The 17,657-nt window shown below is 30.8% G+C and overlaps 1 protein-coding gene across 3 annotated transcripts in view; it reads left to right on the plus strand.

Moving 5' to 3' along the window:
* Positions 1–17,657, plus strand: part of NOVA1 (NOVA alternative splicing regulator 1) — a 145,598-nt gene that overhangs the window by 108,257 nt on the left and 19,684 nt on the right. For all 3 annotated transcript variants that reach the window (XM_081158297.1, XM_081158298.1, XM_081158299.1), the window contains 2 exons: positions 1,551–1,717; positions 11,881–11,952. In XM_081158297.1, coding sequence (XP_081014423.1) covers positions 1,551–1,717; positions 11,881–11,952 — 239 coding nt within the window. The remainder of the gene's footprint in view (positions 1–1,550; positions 1,718–11,880; positions 11,953–17,657) is intronic.

Below are 17,657 nucleotides of genomic sequence, written 5' to 3' on the forward strand. Positions count from 1 at the left end.
CACACTCTCTACTGAAATATTTTGTACAACTTAGGAAGTTTAGCTTTTCATAGATTTGAATCATCATTGTTTAAAACATGAAAATTTTATTTAGGTGTATTCATATAATAATTCTTTTATTTCTGCCTCTAATTTTGTGATCTAAATCTTTTTTCTAAAAGAATTATAATCTACTATCCTTTTACAGTTTAAAACTACTAGAAAAATGGTTTATGTGTCAATTAGTCCTTAAAACAATATAAGCTCCCTATGATATTTTTAATATTTGTAGTTTCATAACTTTGTCATTCACGGTGTACTTTAAAAATACATTATAGAGTGGCTTAGAATTTTGAAATTAGCACCAAAAGGAAATGTATTTGATGTAGGTAGGTATTGGAAGTTTTCATATTAGTTCAAAAACAAATATTTTATAAGTTTTAAAATACCATTTAAAAAAATTTTGATAACTGTTTAGTGAAAGAATATTTATTTCTGAGAAGTAAGTTTATCTGTCATGTTGAGATGCTGAAAAGAATACAGTTTAATACCAGTATGCTGCAGTGAAGCTAAGGTTAGTCTAAAAAACTAATCATTGACTTTTATTGCCTTAAGGTATTTTTGTAAGGTATAAAAAGGATTATAGGACTGTGTATTAGAGCCAACCAATTTTGTTTTAGTAATGTCTTGCATAGGTCTGAAATTTTATTCACTAGGTATTGATATAAATACTAATTGTCTTTGTCAATTATTCATGAATTTCCAATTTCATAAACTTATTGTGATTTAACTGATAGTATTAAAATTACATAATCAATAAAGGCAGTGTGGATTTATTTATCCCATAAATATTTATTGTACATGTAGTGTGTCCAGGGACTGCTCTAGGCTTTGGGGAAACTACAGCACTGAACAAAACAGGCTAATGGGCTGTCGTCCAGAACCTTGCATTCTAGCGGTAAAGTAAAAATGTCGGGTGGTGGTGTTGCTACCTATGACCAAAAGGAGAGCAGGGTAAGTGAATAGGGGATGGCAGAAATTCTGAAGTTTAACTTCTTTCCAAGATTCTCTCTACCCACTGATCTAAACGTTCTTTTTACTGTAGACCTTCTGTGTGTGCCATTCATGTAGGTATTTCCATTGTTTTTCGTATCATACTGTCTTATAATTATCTGGCTTGATGTTTGTTTTTTGCTCTTAAGACTGTGCTTTTTGAAAGCTGGGTCCATAAAGACTCATTTGTGTGTTACCAGCTGTAACGCTAAGTCCTTTGATAAGTGCTTGTTATTTGTTACGACAAGGAATGAATGATACTCTCAGCACTTCTAAGGAGACCTGGCTCTGCTGGAATCCCACTGCTCTCTTTGAGACAATTAGGAAAGAATGAGTGAAAAATGGTAAAAAAGAGCATGTATGTATACATTCTGTTCGGTTCACTTGTAACATTTCTAATTAATTTAGAGTTCTACATTTTACATTCTTGGCATTGATACCTCATCCTTTTTTATAGCTTTATTGAAAAAAATAAAATAAGAAAGTTAGTTTTCTGAAAATTAATCTTTTATTCACAGGTACTACTGAACGAGTGTGCTTGATCCAGGGAACAGTTGAAGCACTGAATGCAGTTCATGGATTCATTGCAGAAAAAATTCGAGAAATGCCCCAAAATGTGGCCAAGACAGAACCAGTCAGCATTCTACAACCCCAGACCACCGTTAACCCAGATCGCATCAAACAAGTGAGTGTTTAGTTGGGCAATCAAAGAGAAATATTCACAGCATAGTGTGAATTCCTTATAAAAGAAGGCTTAAAAAGCATATAAATTTTTTTTTCTAAACATACTTACAATAAGAGTTGTAATTTATTTATTTAAAGACTATTGGTCTCACATTGATCAGTTGATTTATTGATTCAATTATTCATTTATTAGTATTAACACTGAGAAGCACTTACGCAACTCATTTCTATTGTGATTTATAGACTCAGATTTGATAATTTATGGGAATTTAATCTATTTAAAATTATATTTCTTGTTTAAATAAAGTATAAAAATTGAAATGAAACTATATCCTCAAAATTTCAAATACCATTTTTAGTATTATTTAGTCTTCAGTATAGTTATGATATTATGCATATATACTCCTGTTTTGTTAATTTGTCGTTTAACATTTTTTATCAACAAATATGTATACTTTTGTGCCTAGCAAACAGTTACTTGTTACAAATCAGCTATTATGTTCTGTATAACTTGTGTAGTGTATATATGTATTTTTTTATGTGTGTGTGTGTGTGTGTGTGTGTGTGTGTGTGTGTGTGTGAGATAAAGGGCCAATGTTCATTTTTAATGTGTGGAATATTCTGTAACAAAATTTTTACTTGATAAAAGACAATGTGAGCTTCTAAGAGTGAATAATGGCTGACATGATATAGGAGAAAAATGACCTTTTTTAATACTCAATAAGGTGGATTCTTCCCCATAAACTGTTTTTAATTCTCAGATTTACTTGATACTTTATAATTATTGTTTTTGCATTTGCCCTTTTATATTAACTACTTAATTTGTGAATTATAGACTTGCCTTCAAAGGGAATGTACTTTTCACTACTTCACAGAATATTTAATTTACAGAATATTTATGTTGACTGTAATAAATTTGAAATGTAGTTCAAAATCTTATTAATTTCATGTTTCTGAATTGAAAAAAAATTATACTAAACAGTCTTATGAATCTATTAAAATTTTACCAATATATATGTAAATATAAGGCAACTAGCTGATCACATACAAATGTAGAAATTGTCAATTAGACAATATGTTTTCAAATTATAGGATAATATTCTATTTTAGCTTACCACTTTGCAAAATCCTTCCATGTTTAAAGTATGAATAGGTAGTTATTATTACATATAAAAATCATTCATTTTATAAACTCTTTGTTAATGTCAAAATGGTTCGATTCGATTTGTATACCCTTCACAGTTTTTCAAGAAAGTATCTTTTAATCTATACATGGCAGAATTTAAATATTTTAAAGCTCCAAACATCAGAAGATTCTTTTATTCTTACAGCCATTTATAATTTTAGGATTTTTATTTTACTTATGCTGGGTAAATACAAAGAATATTTTTAAAACTAATGCTTTGAAAGTGATATCATAACTCTATCTAGGTTCTAAAACTATGAGTTTAGTTAAAGACCTCTGGGTTAAAATCACCAGGGTCTAAGAATTTACAGAAGCACTGAAGTGTAGGGTCTATTGACTTTTGCCTTAATCCAGCCTAGTCTTCCTTTTCTTTTGTAACTTCTGTGAGCAAGTTCAAACATTGAGGGATGTGGTGAACATCTTAATTTTTGAAAAGTAAAACATAAAATGTAGTTTGAGTAGAATGATATCACTGGCAGTATATCATACAATGATATGAATGATTTTTTATTATTTTTATAATAATAGCACCATCAAATAATTGTCTCTGAATCATTGTTAAAATTCCAATTTTCTCTATGGCTGTATGAGTTTTATTAGCTACCATATTTCCAATGCCTATATAGATTTATGAAAATCAAAATTTAAAAATGTTTGGTTTATTTTTATTTGCCTTTTTCTGATACTAATATTTAAATTCAAGATAAGTGTTAAAAATAGAGATTGGTTTACCTTTGTGTATTTGCATTCATTGTAAGCCTTGTAGATATTCATGGAATTGAAATTATTGTCGATTATTTAATATTTTCAAGTAATTAATAATGTATGAACTAGAGTATCATTTAAAGAGATTTACCAGTAGAATACACTAAATCTAGTAGGGCAATATATTTAACACTTAAACATGTTTTCTAAATGTAAAAATTGAATAATTGAGAAAAATCTGGAAGAGATATTCAACATATTTTTACAATATTTTAGATGAACAGAGTTTTTTATCCTCTAAATTTAGGATTCTCTAACTTTCTAGGTACCCTAGTTTACCAATATAAGACTTATAATTGGATCATTCTCTAAATAGAATTCCAAGTATATAAATATAAATGACCATGATTTTATTTCAGAAGAAATTATGCTGGCTATTCAATATAAAATATTTATGTCTAAAATAAATTATTTTCCACTAAGAACATATTTCATATGATATATAGAAATAATCTCTGACTTAATACATAGAATCATAATAAAGTTTATTTTAGAATGGTCGTCTTTCTGTTAACTAATAATATAACATTTACATTTGCTTTGGGTTTCAGTACCCAAGTTAATTTTTAAAATAATTTCTTTGAAGCAGTTTTTAGAATTTTCTTCTAGTTAAGATTGTGCAAAGAATAAAATTAACATTTTTAAAATGCTGGAGCTAGAATATGTAACTTTTGCATAGAAATGAATTAATGTTGAATATAAATTATAGATTTTTAAAATATTTGTTATTACGTGTCCATTGTTTTTATGATTGATAATTTTAAGGTTTGGCTTGCTAAAAAATAATTTGTATGGTATCTACATATAAAAATAATTTATATGTAATAGGAAGTCAGAGTTCTAAATAATTAAAACTTGATTTAAAAATTATAATTATGGATTTTTAACAAAACAGTATATTCTGAGTTATGCAATCTAGATACAGTTGGTCACCAAGTAAATTGCATGAATCACCTTATTCTGCCTAAATGAAACCTACTCTTATTGACTGAATCAATTCTCAAACCAGAATAGTTTTGTTTTGTTTTTTAGGAAAGTAGTGCATACTGGTCTTGTAAGTCTTTTTCCATTTCTATCTTTTTATGTTTTGAGCTTTATACTTTTTATTTTTTTCCCCGTGAGATTATTGAAACTTTTCCTCTTGTTTTAAGTTAAATGATGAAATCTAGCATGACAGCCTTACATCCAACTTCAGATATTAGATATTGTGAAATATTCAATTCTTAATTCTCAAATGTATTTTTGGGTTTTATTTAAAACATTTATTTGTTAATACAGAGGAATCCAATATTTTATATATTCAAAATAACAATAGCAATATTTATTGAATAATCAAAATATTATAGCCTCTATTTTTTAACCTTAGTACCAGGAGAGAATCATGAGGTACATAATACCATTGTGCTTACTTTACAAGATAGTATACTAAGAAACAGATATGCAACAAGAGTCAGTAAACCAAAATTAAACATATTAATTAGCATGAAACCTACTATTTCTTATTTTTAGGATACACAGTTAACTGAGACATTCATTAATATTCAAATAATTTTGACTTTGTTTGCCTAAAAACTCTGAACTCATTTCTGGAGCACTACTTAGCCCATATTATTAGGTATATATTTTTACATTTCTACCTTTTTATATTTTGAGCTTTATATGTTTTACTTTTTCCCCCCATAGGGTTATTGAAACTTTTCCTCTTGTTGTAAGTGCCTCAAATCCCCCTCCAAGTATATCTGTTTATACATAATGAGTCAATATAATGAACCTCCCCAAAATAGTAGAAACCACAAATCAATATTATAGTTAGCATTTGTTGACTTCCTTTGTCTATTATAGATTTTCAGCAGTTTCTTTCCTTTTTGGCTCAAAAGTATTTTTAAGAAAAGCTACATTAAGAAGTAGTTATAGGTATATAAAGAATTCTCCTATATTTAAAAAAATAAAATTAAGATGTCAAAAGTCTCATTTAGCTGAAATAATTTTACTTTCATCATGAAAAATTGGCAAAAATAGCCCAAAATTTGTTTGTTCATTACTCATTCAGTCATGAATTTATCAAATGCCACCTTAGTGAATTGTAAAATGTACTAAATTGTAGCCCTTGCTCTCTAAAACTAGTTTGTAAGAGATCACAAATGCTTAAAATAACTTATAAAAATGTAAAACTTTATTTATATACCAAAACTACAATATAAACAACATACTGTAAAGGTTCAGAGGAGTGTGAAAGAAATGTAGGCTAGTGACATTTGGTATAGTGTAAAATAGGTGAAGACTTGAATTAAATCTTGAAGATTGTATAGGAATTGCCTAATTATAGAAGAAAGAAAAAAGCTTATCTTAGGCACATGAAATAGTGTGGATTTGAAAAGAAAGATACCATAAGTTTTGAATAGTAAGGAGGCTGCCTTGACAGAGGTGGAACATTTGTGCTGGAGTTTAGGGAAAATAATGTTAGGTAAGGTGGGACCAGATGATGGAGAGCCTTGGATGGCCGGCCGAGGCGCATTCTATAGACTGCGGATTCTTCCTAATGTTTCCCAAAAGAGCCCTTTTAATGTCTCTTGAAGGTTATGACGAAAAGGAGGTACCTCTGCATTTTGTTCTGTTCTGTGCTAGAAGTCCAGGCAGAATCTTAGGGTGCTTGTATCAGATACAGCTTGTGGGAGAAAAAGAGGAGTGTGACAGTTAGCTGAGTGTCCCACAATTGCAGATCTTTGGTTTTGAAGGTTTGTAAGATAATAATTTTCCAAAGTTCTTTTATGTAACATTCACAAATCCAGGGGATGTCAAGCAAAAAAAAAAAAAAAAAAAAGTGGTCAAGAATGAAGGATTGGTAAGAGTGATATGCACACAGACACAGACATATATGTAGTGCTTCCTGTGTTTCTGTGCCAGCCACTGTGCATGCACTTCACATGGATTATCGCATTTCATCCGTCCTCACAGAAATGCTGTGAGACAGGCACAGAGTCCCTGTTTTACTTAAGGACACTGATGCTTAGGGGAACTGAGTGACTTACCCAAGGACATATAATGTAATTGTATTAAAACTGGGCTCTAGGACTCCAAGTTTGAGTAATGCTGGTGAAACAAAATCCAATAGATTTCTTTCTTCTGGGACTTTTCAGAGTCTTGACTAAACTTCTCTAAGAAGAGAACCTCATTTAAAATAGAATGTCTTGTCTTAGGATGAAGTTAAGAGACTAAGCAATATTTTAAGAACAAGATGATGAATACTTAATCTCACTATGGGTTGTGAAACTTGAGACAAATGCGTGAAGTTAAAAGATATTTTAAAGTCACATTTGTAAGGCTTTGAGACTGATTTGTTCTAGTTCCAAAATCGTGAAGAATAAAAAATGGCTGTATGTAGTTTTGAACCTAGCAGAGTGGTGGAATCTGAAAGCAAACAAGTGAATTTTAGTTAGACACCTATTTGGGATATTTTTGTTTGTTTCAGGAAAGTTGAATGTAAATAGTATGTTTTTTTTCTTGAAGTAGTCTTTGATAGAAGCATAAGAATCTAAAACTGAAACTATAGATCCTTGATTGCAATAGAGGAGATAATTTCACTTTCATCTTCACAGGAGAGAAAAATAAAGCAGTTACCAGAAAAAGTCATTGAGAGGCATTGTAGTAAGTGTGCAGGATCTGGAGCAAGACCTCCAGGATTCAAGTCCTGGCTTTTTAAATTACCAGCTGGGTATTGGGGAGCAAGTTGTTTTGTTTCTCTGTACCTCAATTTCTTTACCTATAAGGTGGGGATATAATAGTAATCTTTTATATAAGGATATTCTGAGTATTAACTGAGTAAAACTATACCTTGTTCCTAGTAGCCACTCTTTATAAACCATAGAGACAAAAAGGAAATCAGTAATCTTTTCTGTCAGAAAATAAGGAGAAAAAGTATGAAGAAAGATATCAAAAAAACAGGATCAAATATCCAGAGAAAAATATGAGAATAGGTAACTTTTTAAAACAGGAAATTATTGGAGATTTTAAAAGTTAGTTTCAGTCACATGGTGAGAGCAAAGTCATTATTTCCTAAAGGTAAAGAGGCTGGTTAGGTTAAAAGAAAAAATGGTATGAAGTGTGGAAACTGCTGATTTGAAATTTTGGATATACAAAGGAGAAAAATGCAAGTTAGATCAAAGAGGCTCACATAACCCCTGCTACTCAAGAGGGCTGGTTTTATGTTAGAGAGTAAAAAGGAGCTTGAAAAGGCAGAGAAATCTGAGATGGGATTACTGAGGGAACTAGATGACTCAGGAGCAGTGGAAAGATTTAGGTTAGGGTGTTAAGGCCTAGCCTGTGAAGAGTCTGAGTTGGAGATGAGTTTTGTCTACAGGGGAAAGAATACAAAGGGGTGGGTGGGTTGGAAAACCGGAAAAGCTGCGGCGAGGTCAATTGTGGTAGATAAAGAAGCTCCTTCTGGGAAGCCGTGATTTCTTTTAAGTAATAAAGAATGCTCGTTGGACGGAAGATGAAATACATGGGATTGAATGGCCGAAGCGAAGGAGAAAGTGTAGAATAACAATTGTGAGGAAAATAAGCTGTGGGGTAGGAGTATGTTGTGAAAGACCTGCTGAAATTGGGCGACACAAGTTTCTATTAGGGCTTAGTAGCTCGGGGGAGCTCAGACATTGGGAGAAGGGGGATACCTGTCAGGAGGCAACACCAAAGTTGGTCATTCCATATTTAAAATGTTTATCCCTTTTTTTTCATAGAGCAGTAGGCAGATTTATTTAACAGAGCTTGAAACGGGTTTGGGAAGGTGATTATTTAAGTAATGTTACTGAATCAGCCAGTGATAGATTCCAAATTACATTTGCGACTTGTTGCTCATTGCTGTGGTCACTATACCTCTAAACATCAGAAGTTCTTGACAGTCTATTACTGTAGATTTGCTTGAAAGTAAGCAAATTATATATTTTAGAGTTTATTTATAGTCATGTTCTTTGGTCCAGCAAAACTGTCACTTGTTAACAAGAATACACTTTATAATTTATAATTACTTTTCAGTTCTATTCCCAAAAGCCTAGTTATATCTATATTTAACTAAATGCCCATTGTTAAATCTTGAATTTTTAAAAACTGTACTTTGAAAAATACACTATTTTAAAATTATAAAATACTTCAAATTTTTCTGCAGTAAGTAATTCAGCCTTCAGTGTTTAAAGCAGAATCTTTAAACAGCCATTTAACTCATGTAAACAAAAATACTATTTTCCATTTAAAAGTAAAATTGTGATTTTAAAAATGACTGCCCTTTATAATCACTATTCGATAAATTAAAAATAAATAAATTTTAGAGGAGTGTGTTTCCTTTGGAAATGTTCTTTATAACAGATATTTTAATATATTGTTACTATATGGATATTTAGTTACATCTTCATGATATATATCAGAAATTTTACTAAATGATTTTTAACTTGAAACCACTGAACTTGAAGTCTGTGTAGTAAGTAGGATTAAACATTTTTTTTTATAAAATATTAGGGAAACAAACATATTGTGCATTTATACTGTATACTGAAATATTTCTTTTGGATTTTTCTGTTCTGTTTTTCCATGTGGTTGAGAACAACTGTCAAAGCTGCTTAATCAATAGAACCTTATAAATTAAAGGCATTTCTTTAATATATTTACAACTAACTGTTTATTAGAAGAGTTTTTGCAAGTAGTATTTAAAAGATGAACTGAAATGTAGGCTTTCTGGGATCTGTTATAATTTGTAAAGGGAGGAGACTTTTTAGTTTAACAGTAACTATATGAATAATAGCTAGAAAACTAATCATGTATTTATTTTATTACATGTTCATTATTTTAGGAATTTAAACCAAGAAAATATATTTAGAGACAATTTACTGTAATATTTTAACAGTTTTATCCCTTGAAGCCCAAACTTACATAATTTTTACCGATTTACTTAAAATGTTGAACTTCTTATGTTTAGTAACCAAATCTTTAGTGATTTTTTTAAACACACTATTATTATCCCAGAAGTTTAAAATTATTGTTTTTATTTCTGTAGTAAAGAAAAAGCATTAAAATTAAGGACAATCTCGATGAATCTGAGTTGTATCAATTATTAATAATACATGCCTAATATTTCATATATATGCCAAGCAAAAAGAAAGATATTAAGTAAATTGATAGAAAATAATATTAATGTAAGTGCCTACGAATTCTGAGCCACTTGATATTACTATTTTTTCCACATAGTTCTTTGTAATATTTCAAGACCTTGTTGAGAATTCATATCCAGGGCAAGGTAGATGTCATAGTGAACCTGTGGTACTTCAGGTCAATTTTACCCTGTTAGAAATAGGGGAGCCCAACACACATACTCGTGCTTCTGTAGGTTAATGAACTTAGACTCTAACCTATATTGGAAGAAATGGCCTCTAGGTTTATTTCACATCTATTTAGTCAGCCTCCTCATAATTGTACAAGATTTCTACAGAACATATTTTTAAATGTGTGCTAACTACTCACAGGAATTCTCTGCAATAAAAGTTGTAACCAGAGATGAGAAAATAAAACCTTTACTGTTCAATTCATAGTAGCATGAAGCTAGTATCATAAGTCCTAGCATAGTATTGCAAGGAAAAGACAATATTAGGGCAAATTTTAATGGTGGAAAATTAAAGTCTCTCTTGAGAGATGAAAGGAATTTATTACAAAGAACAAAAGCAGAAAGAGGATTTAAAGATTTTTTTTCTTCTTTTATAAGTTTTTACTTTTGAATGGTATCTCCTGTCCCCTTTTTAAATATGATTTAAGAAAAACCTTGGTGTGACTCAACATTAAGTCTAGTTTTTCTCAAAGTATCTGAGGTTTCTTTTTCAACTTAGGAAGAACTAGGAATCCCTTGAGGAGGGACTGTTTAAAGCATGATCTAATATTACAAGCAACCTTACTTTGTTTTTGGAGAACAGAGAGTTAAGCAGGAGCCTGTGAATTTCTTATCTTTTCTTTTACTCTTAACTGCTTTATTCTACCCAGATTAGAACTTTTGAATTTAAATGCATGACTATGTCTATATTAAGTAATTTCATCTACTTTTCCTGACACTGCTGAACCTTTAAAGTTATGCTTTTGCTCATATCTGAGTAATTTTGATGAATATGTATGAATATAAAACAATGTTCATTAGAATTGTGTCTATACTATAAAATTACCCTATTTCACCTATTAAGAAATACTATCTGCTGAGGGTGCTACTTAAGCAATGCTATTTGCTGAGTGAAAATATACTTTAAAAAAAAAAAAAATCTTAACATTTTATACTTCAAGGTTACTCTTTTAGACATGAGAAGTTTGAGTATATTTTAATGACTTATTCAACAAATATGCTCTCACAAAACATACTTTATTTGTAGTATATATGTGTGTTTAGAAGTGAATGAAACAATTAATATGATTCCTAATATTTTTGTGCTTATTTTCAACACAGGCTGATGATACCACAATATATCTTACCCTTCGTCTATATTAAATTTTTAATGTTCAGCATAAATGATGAAAATATTATGGCAGTTTGTTAAAATGCTATTAGTTACTTGTTTATTAATATGAAGTTAATGTTTACATTTTCAGACAAGCTCTAAATTTATTAAAAATTAATATTTTAGAAGATAATGTGATATTAAGAACTCAGAAGTGCAAATTTAATTACTTTTAAGTATGGATCCCTAAATTCATGTGGAATCAACTTGTTGGTGATGTTCAACATATTAAGTAGGTGGATACTTCTATGCCAAAGTAAACTTCATTTCACCACTTCTTCCAATCCCCGACTGTATTCATCGATAGAAAAATAACTCTTTCAGTTTTACTCATTGAATTTCTTGAATTTTTGTTTTCACATCTCTTTTCCCCCCAAGAAAACAAAGGGAAAGAAAAGAGACTACTATTCATGAATATGGTCAGGATACCTTTAATACTCATGTGAATTTTTATCAGTCACCATCATGATTTCAAGTCATGAATTTATTTTTACATGCTTATTATGCATGCATATTTACGTGCATTAGTTATTTAATTGATCTTAAATTCCATTAAATTTGAATTAATAGGAGAAGAATTTGTTCACAGGATTTTGTTCTCGTTATATTACATTTTATTTTATTTTGTTTTATTTAAATAATCAGTTTAAGGCTTATAAAGGTTGATTTGCTCCTGAACTGCTTTGTTCCCAGACATTGCCATCTTCCCCAACTACCACCAAGTCCTCTCCATCTGATCCCATGACCACCTCCAGAGCTAATCAGGTACAGTATCATCCTGTCATCTACACCATACTTTTCACGAGTGAATGCTGCACACTGGAGAAAAAGATAATGGTGGGTTAAGGATGTATTCGTTCATTCACATATGTGCACCACGACCAGATTCCAGATAACCTGAGAAAGAAATATGAATACTTTCTGAAAAGTTATATGCATTTTTAACTTTAGATAACAAAAATATATTCAGGTGGTAGACTACTAGAATTTTGGGTTTTCCCCTTAAAATTATGATGACTTTATGGAGTCCTGAGGGTTATTTATTGAGTTGGTGTTTATGATCTCCCTTATTGTTTCTTCCTAGGATTCTTGGTATATAACTTAAGAATATCATATATGTAAAAAAAAAAAATGTTTAAATATGACTTATTGAGCAAAGGTATATCTTTAAAAGTGAATGCATTTTCATTTGCTTTTTATTTCAGACATTCCTTACTATGTAAACAATTTTAAATTTTGGATGAAAAGCATTTGTAGCAGTCTAAAAGTAACTGAAAATTGCTATTTGTGATCATTTGGATGCTAATTAACAACTCAGGAAATGTTACTGTCTTATAATTTAATACTAGCATTTTCTTTGGTGGAGTGGCAAACTGCAACTATAAATATATCTTATTAGTTTGATTTAATAATTGTTTTGGCACTGAATATTTGTAGGTCATTCTTTAAAAATGTGGTTAATTTTGGCACATTTAAGTAAATCATCTAAAATATTTATGTAATTCAGTCATACTGTACTAAAACTTTATAATTGTTGAAAAATATATTTATTAAAATGATTAAACACATTTTCATTTTGTCTGAGTTGAGCTTCATTTAGGTGAAATATGTTATGTTCTTTAATATTTCTACTTTTTTACTAATACAGGCCTTATGGGATTATTTAAATATTAAATAAAAGCTTATCTTTTAAATATATTTTTTACAGAATTGACTAATAAATCATTAACTTTGAACTATATTTGCTGAATATATTAAGTGTGGCTTTTGCATATCATCTAATATAAAGCTATCAGAATTATTTTGTTCATTATTGATTCTAATACTTTTGCTACCTCAGGAAAATTTTTAAAATAATAACTGGAAGCAAAACTAACAGGATGTTAGGAGCTTGGCTTTTATTGTCTACAATAGCATTCCCTCAGACAAAAATACTTTATAATGCTCACATTTTAGCCCCAATAAATTGGTTTAAAAAGTATCCATCTCTAGTGATGAAACACAGCACTTCTCTTCAAAGGAAATGATACTATATATAAAGTGAGAACGTAGCTTGTATTATTGATGTATGAAGTTAAAAAGTTTATATATATATGTATGTGTGTGTATATATATATATACACACACGCTTTATATACCTTATCTATTATGTGAGCTATATGATACAGAAAACTATTAGGAAACAACTGACTGTGTTTTTGATGTTTCTCTTGTACTTCACCTTTCTTTCTAAACAAAAACAAGACAGATGAGTACAACTGCAATGAAAAAAACTAACAAAAAAATAATGCTTTTTCTTACCGTAACAAGTAAAAAATTCTGGATCTAGAAAGAAAAAGGTTGTCTATGAAGTTAGATTGTATATTCTTCATTTATTTTATATGAACAGGTGAATTTTTATAAAATGATTTCTTTAAAAGGCTAATGTTGAAGGCTATATGTTGAAGTTTACTAATATATTTTCACCCTCTAGATATGTTACTACATCCACCTCTTCCAAAACCTAATATTTTTCTAATTTGAAATAATAAGTCATTTGTGGTTTTCAACTCTGTCTACTATACTCAGTTATATTTATTTTTACGTGACTTTCTTCTGTTCTTGTACAAACAATCATAGTATCTGCTGGAAAACATGTGGCAAAATATAGAACAAACCAAAATCCTTAAAGTCACTGAAGAAATTACAGTTATCATCCATCTTGATGTTGTTAGTAGTTTTATTCCCTACAGTATTTCCCAATAGATTCTATTTGTGTTGTAAGATAGAATGTAATGTGGTTTTTGTTGTTCATAGATCACAGTTGTTTCTTGTGTATAATCCTAATTAAATTAGTGTCAGTTTACTATATAGACTTAGATCTATAAGAGTAACCGGGATAGAAAAATGGGTTCTAATATGATAATACTAAGCTTTGCCTCCATAATTAAAATAGACTTTTAAACCTATAACAAAATAACTTTTATTGCTGGTTTAAGTTTGCTTTATTCTTATCCGGCAATTTAGCAGACATGTCTCCAGTTTTATAAATGGAAGAAATGGTACAAACTCAGAGCATGCCATTTTAAATTAAAAATTATTGTTTAATGTATTCTAGCTAATATGATATCCTCTGCTGTTAAAAGTAGCTATAAACTTTTTTATGTGAATTTTTATAAACCAGTATAAATTACATCCAGACTGTTTATGTTATTTTCATTTTTGCTAGTTATTTTAGTAACTAAATGAATTATGATTGAGTTCTATTTCCAGAATAGTTTGTCTGTGTTATAAACTAATGTGATAAAAAGAAATTGGGGACTATTAATATTTTTAAAAACCCAAAATAAAAAGAGCAGAAAATACATTGAAGAGTTAGTTTTACCTCTAGTGTCAGCATTTAAAAATCTTTTCTATTCTTTTAAAAATAACTGCATGTTTCAATACATACTGAATTTTCTATCCTCAAGTTTCCGCAGTTCAAAGTAACAGACTATAACTACAATGTTGTGGCTTTATAATAATTTGCCTCTGAAAATTGAAGGACTATCATATGGGAAGCCTTGTAGAATGGATGCTAAAAGTCAAGACTGGAGCCAAATTGCCTGTGGGCACATCCTTGTTCTGCCGCTTGCTTGCCGAGTAAATTGAGTTCAATTTTCCTTTTTTTTAAAATATATCTTTATTGATTTCAGAGAGAGGAAAGGAGAGGGAGAGAGAGAGAGGTAGAAACATCAATGACGAGAAAGTCATTGATTAGCTGCAGGCCACAACCCGGGCATGTGCCCTGACCGGGAATCGAACCCTGATCGCCTGGATCCTAGGTCGACGCTCAACCGCTGAGCCACGCCCGGCCGGGCCAATTTTCCTTTTTTGAAATTCAAATTATAATAGCACCTTATAGTGTCAAAATAAAAAATAAATTCATTAACTAAGAACATTACAATTTCTAGAATGTAATATTCACCACATTAGGGTAGGTTATATATATATATATTTTGAAATATCTTTCAAGTAATAATGAAAAAAATTGCCCTTTAGATGCTAAATGATGTATCATACAGAATATTAAAACTGAGTTTTACCTTTAAAGAAAAATTCTAAGACAGTAGTATTGCTTTTTTCCAACTCTAAAATATTTCTGTAATCAGAGTCTCTGTGCTTTTTAAGATAGCTTAAACTACAATTTTTTCTCTCTAGTGAGAGTAGTTACTTGTTGTCCAATTAATAAATCAATACTATTATTTCTTTTTGAGAAAGAAAACTTAGTAAACTAATAGTTTTACAACTTGTACTTTTTTTGATGTGTTGCTTACAGCAAGATGCAAGTTTAACATTTTTTACAGATGGAATTTTAAATGTAAGGCAAGTATAAAGATAAGTAGAATTATGTTATTTCATCTGTGTTTACACTTACAAAAAAGTGGGTTAGTTTAATTAGTTCTTAGTAGTTGATACTAAATTTTTCAGTCACTTCAAGATTCAACAAAATGTTTTTTTTAATTAATCAATGATGCTAAAAACTAAATTTCAGACATAATTTTCAGTTCTTGGTTGTTAACATTCCTGGGATTCTTCTCAAATTTCAGGAAAAGATTTTAAAAAAGTGATTTTAGAGATATGTGCTTTACGACATTTATTTGTGTACTGATAAATTTTCAATTATATATCAAAATATATAAAAACAAATGAAATATAGGAAACTCATATATAGTACCCTTGTTATAGTAACAGAAAAACACAAAATCACTGGTCTCGCTTTATTTTTTTTACTGGTCTCACTTTAAATTCATGACCACAGATCTCAAATGGGCCCTTAATGCTGTCAGATAATCATAAGCCCATTCCCTTTTTTACTCTCTATTTCATAAGTTCTCCTTTCGATCTTTGTATTAATTGTCTGTTGCTGTGTAACAAATTACCACAAATATAGTGGCTTAAACAGCACCTCTTTATTATCTCATAGTTTCCATGGGTCAAAAGTCTGGGGACCACTTAGCTGTGTCCACTGCTCATGGTCTTACAAGACTGCTTTCAAATTATTGGCTGGGGTACATTCTCAACTAGAAGCTTGACTAGAGACAATCCTCTTAAATTCATCCAGGTTGATGGCAGCATTCAGTTCCTTGTGGCTGTACGACTGAGGGCCCAACTTCTTACTGGCTGTTAAGAGGCAACTCTCAGATTCTGGAGGCTGCCCAAGTTCCCTGCCATGTGACCCTCTCTCTGCAGGCTCTTCACACCTTGGCTGGTTGCTGTTGCAGAGCTAGCGAAGACTCTTCAGTGTATGCTAGCAAGATGGAGTCTTATATATTGAACCTAATCACAGGCGTAATTTCTCATGTCCTTTACCATAACCATAACCACAGTAGTGACATTCTATCCCTTTGCCATATTCTGTTGATTAGAATCAAGTCAGTTTACACCTGTGCCCAAATGGAGGGTATCATACCACCAAGGGGCCATCTAAGAATTGTCCCTACCACAACTCCCCATTATTTCTTGCTTCCTCCTCACTCCCAGCTGATGATTATTCCTACTTCACGGAGAAAACATGAAGCAATCAAAAAATAGAAACTTTCACAAACACACCAACACATACGTTTAATCAGCCAGCATTTATACCCAGGTATTCCACCTTCTCATCTGTTACCATTGGTAAACTTTCCCTGCTCCTATCGAAAACCAGTAATTTTTGTTGTACAATAAACCTTGTCCTATTTCTCTTACTCAAAGATATCCTTCAGCAATTCTACCTTCTCTGGTCTTTATCTGTCAAGCTTTTTATCTCAGTGGGTTAATATTCATTAGTATACATATATCTGTTTTTTCTCTTGTCTTAAAAGACAAAACAAAACTTTAAATCCCGTTTCCCCCACCAGCTAAGGCTGTAATTCTTGTACTCCTTTGTCGAAAAACTCACAAAAGTATTTACTCTCTGTTTTACCATTTCTGTCTTCCCATTCTTTCCTAAATCCAGGGACATCAGTGATGACCACATTGCTAATTCCAGTTATTTATTCCCAATCCACATGTTAATTGGCCAATCAACAATATTCGTCATAGTTTATCACTTTCACTTCCTTAGCATACTTTCTTTACTTGACTTCCAGGCTACTACACACTCTTGGTTCTTGTGCGTCATGCCATGTGCGTCATCTCAGAATCCTTTGCTAGTTCCTGCCCTCATCCCACTTAACGTTGGAGTCCTCCAGGCTCTAATACTTGAGACTCCTTCTGCATTTATACTTTTCATCTAATACCTTAGCTCTTATGTGCTGACATCTGCAAAATGAATGTCTCCAGTGAGAGGCATGTTTACTATGAACTAACAGAGCTTAAGCCTTAGGATTTCTCACCTGCACTGACATATTACAAGGCCTGCACCTAATTTTATGTTCATAATTTTGAATGTGTTTTCCAAAGATTTCCACTAAAATTGTATAATATTCAGGCCCCTCATAAGTTGGGTTCATACTTATCTCTAGATC

Source organism: Miniopterus schreibersii (assembly GCF_964146895.1).
Source record: "Miniopterus schreibersii genome assembly, chromosome: 1".
NCBI lineage: Eukaryota > Metazoa > Chordata > Mammalia > Chiroptera > Miniopteridae > Miniopterus > Miniopterus schreibersii.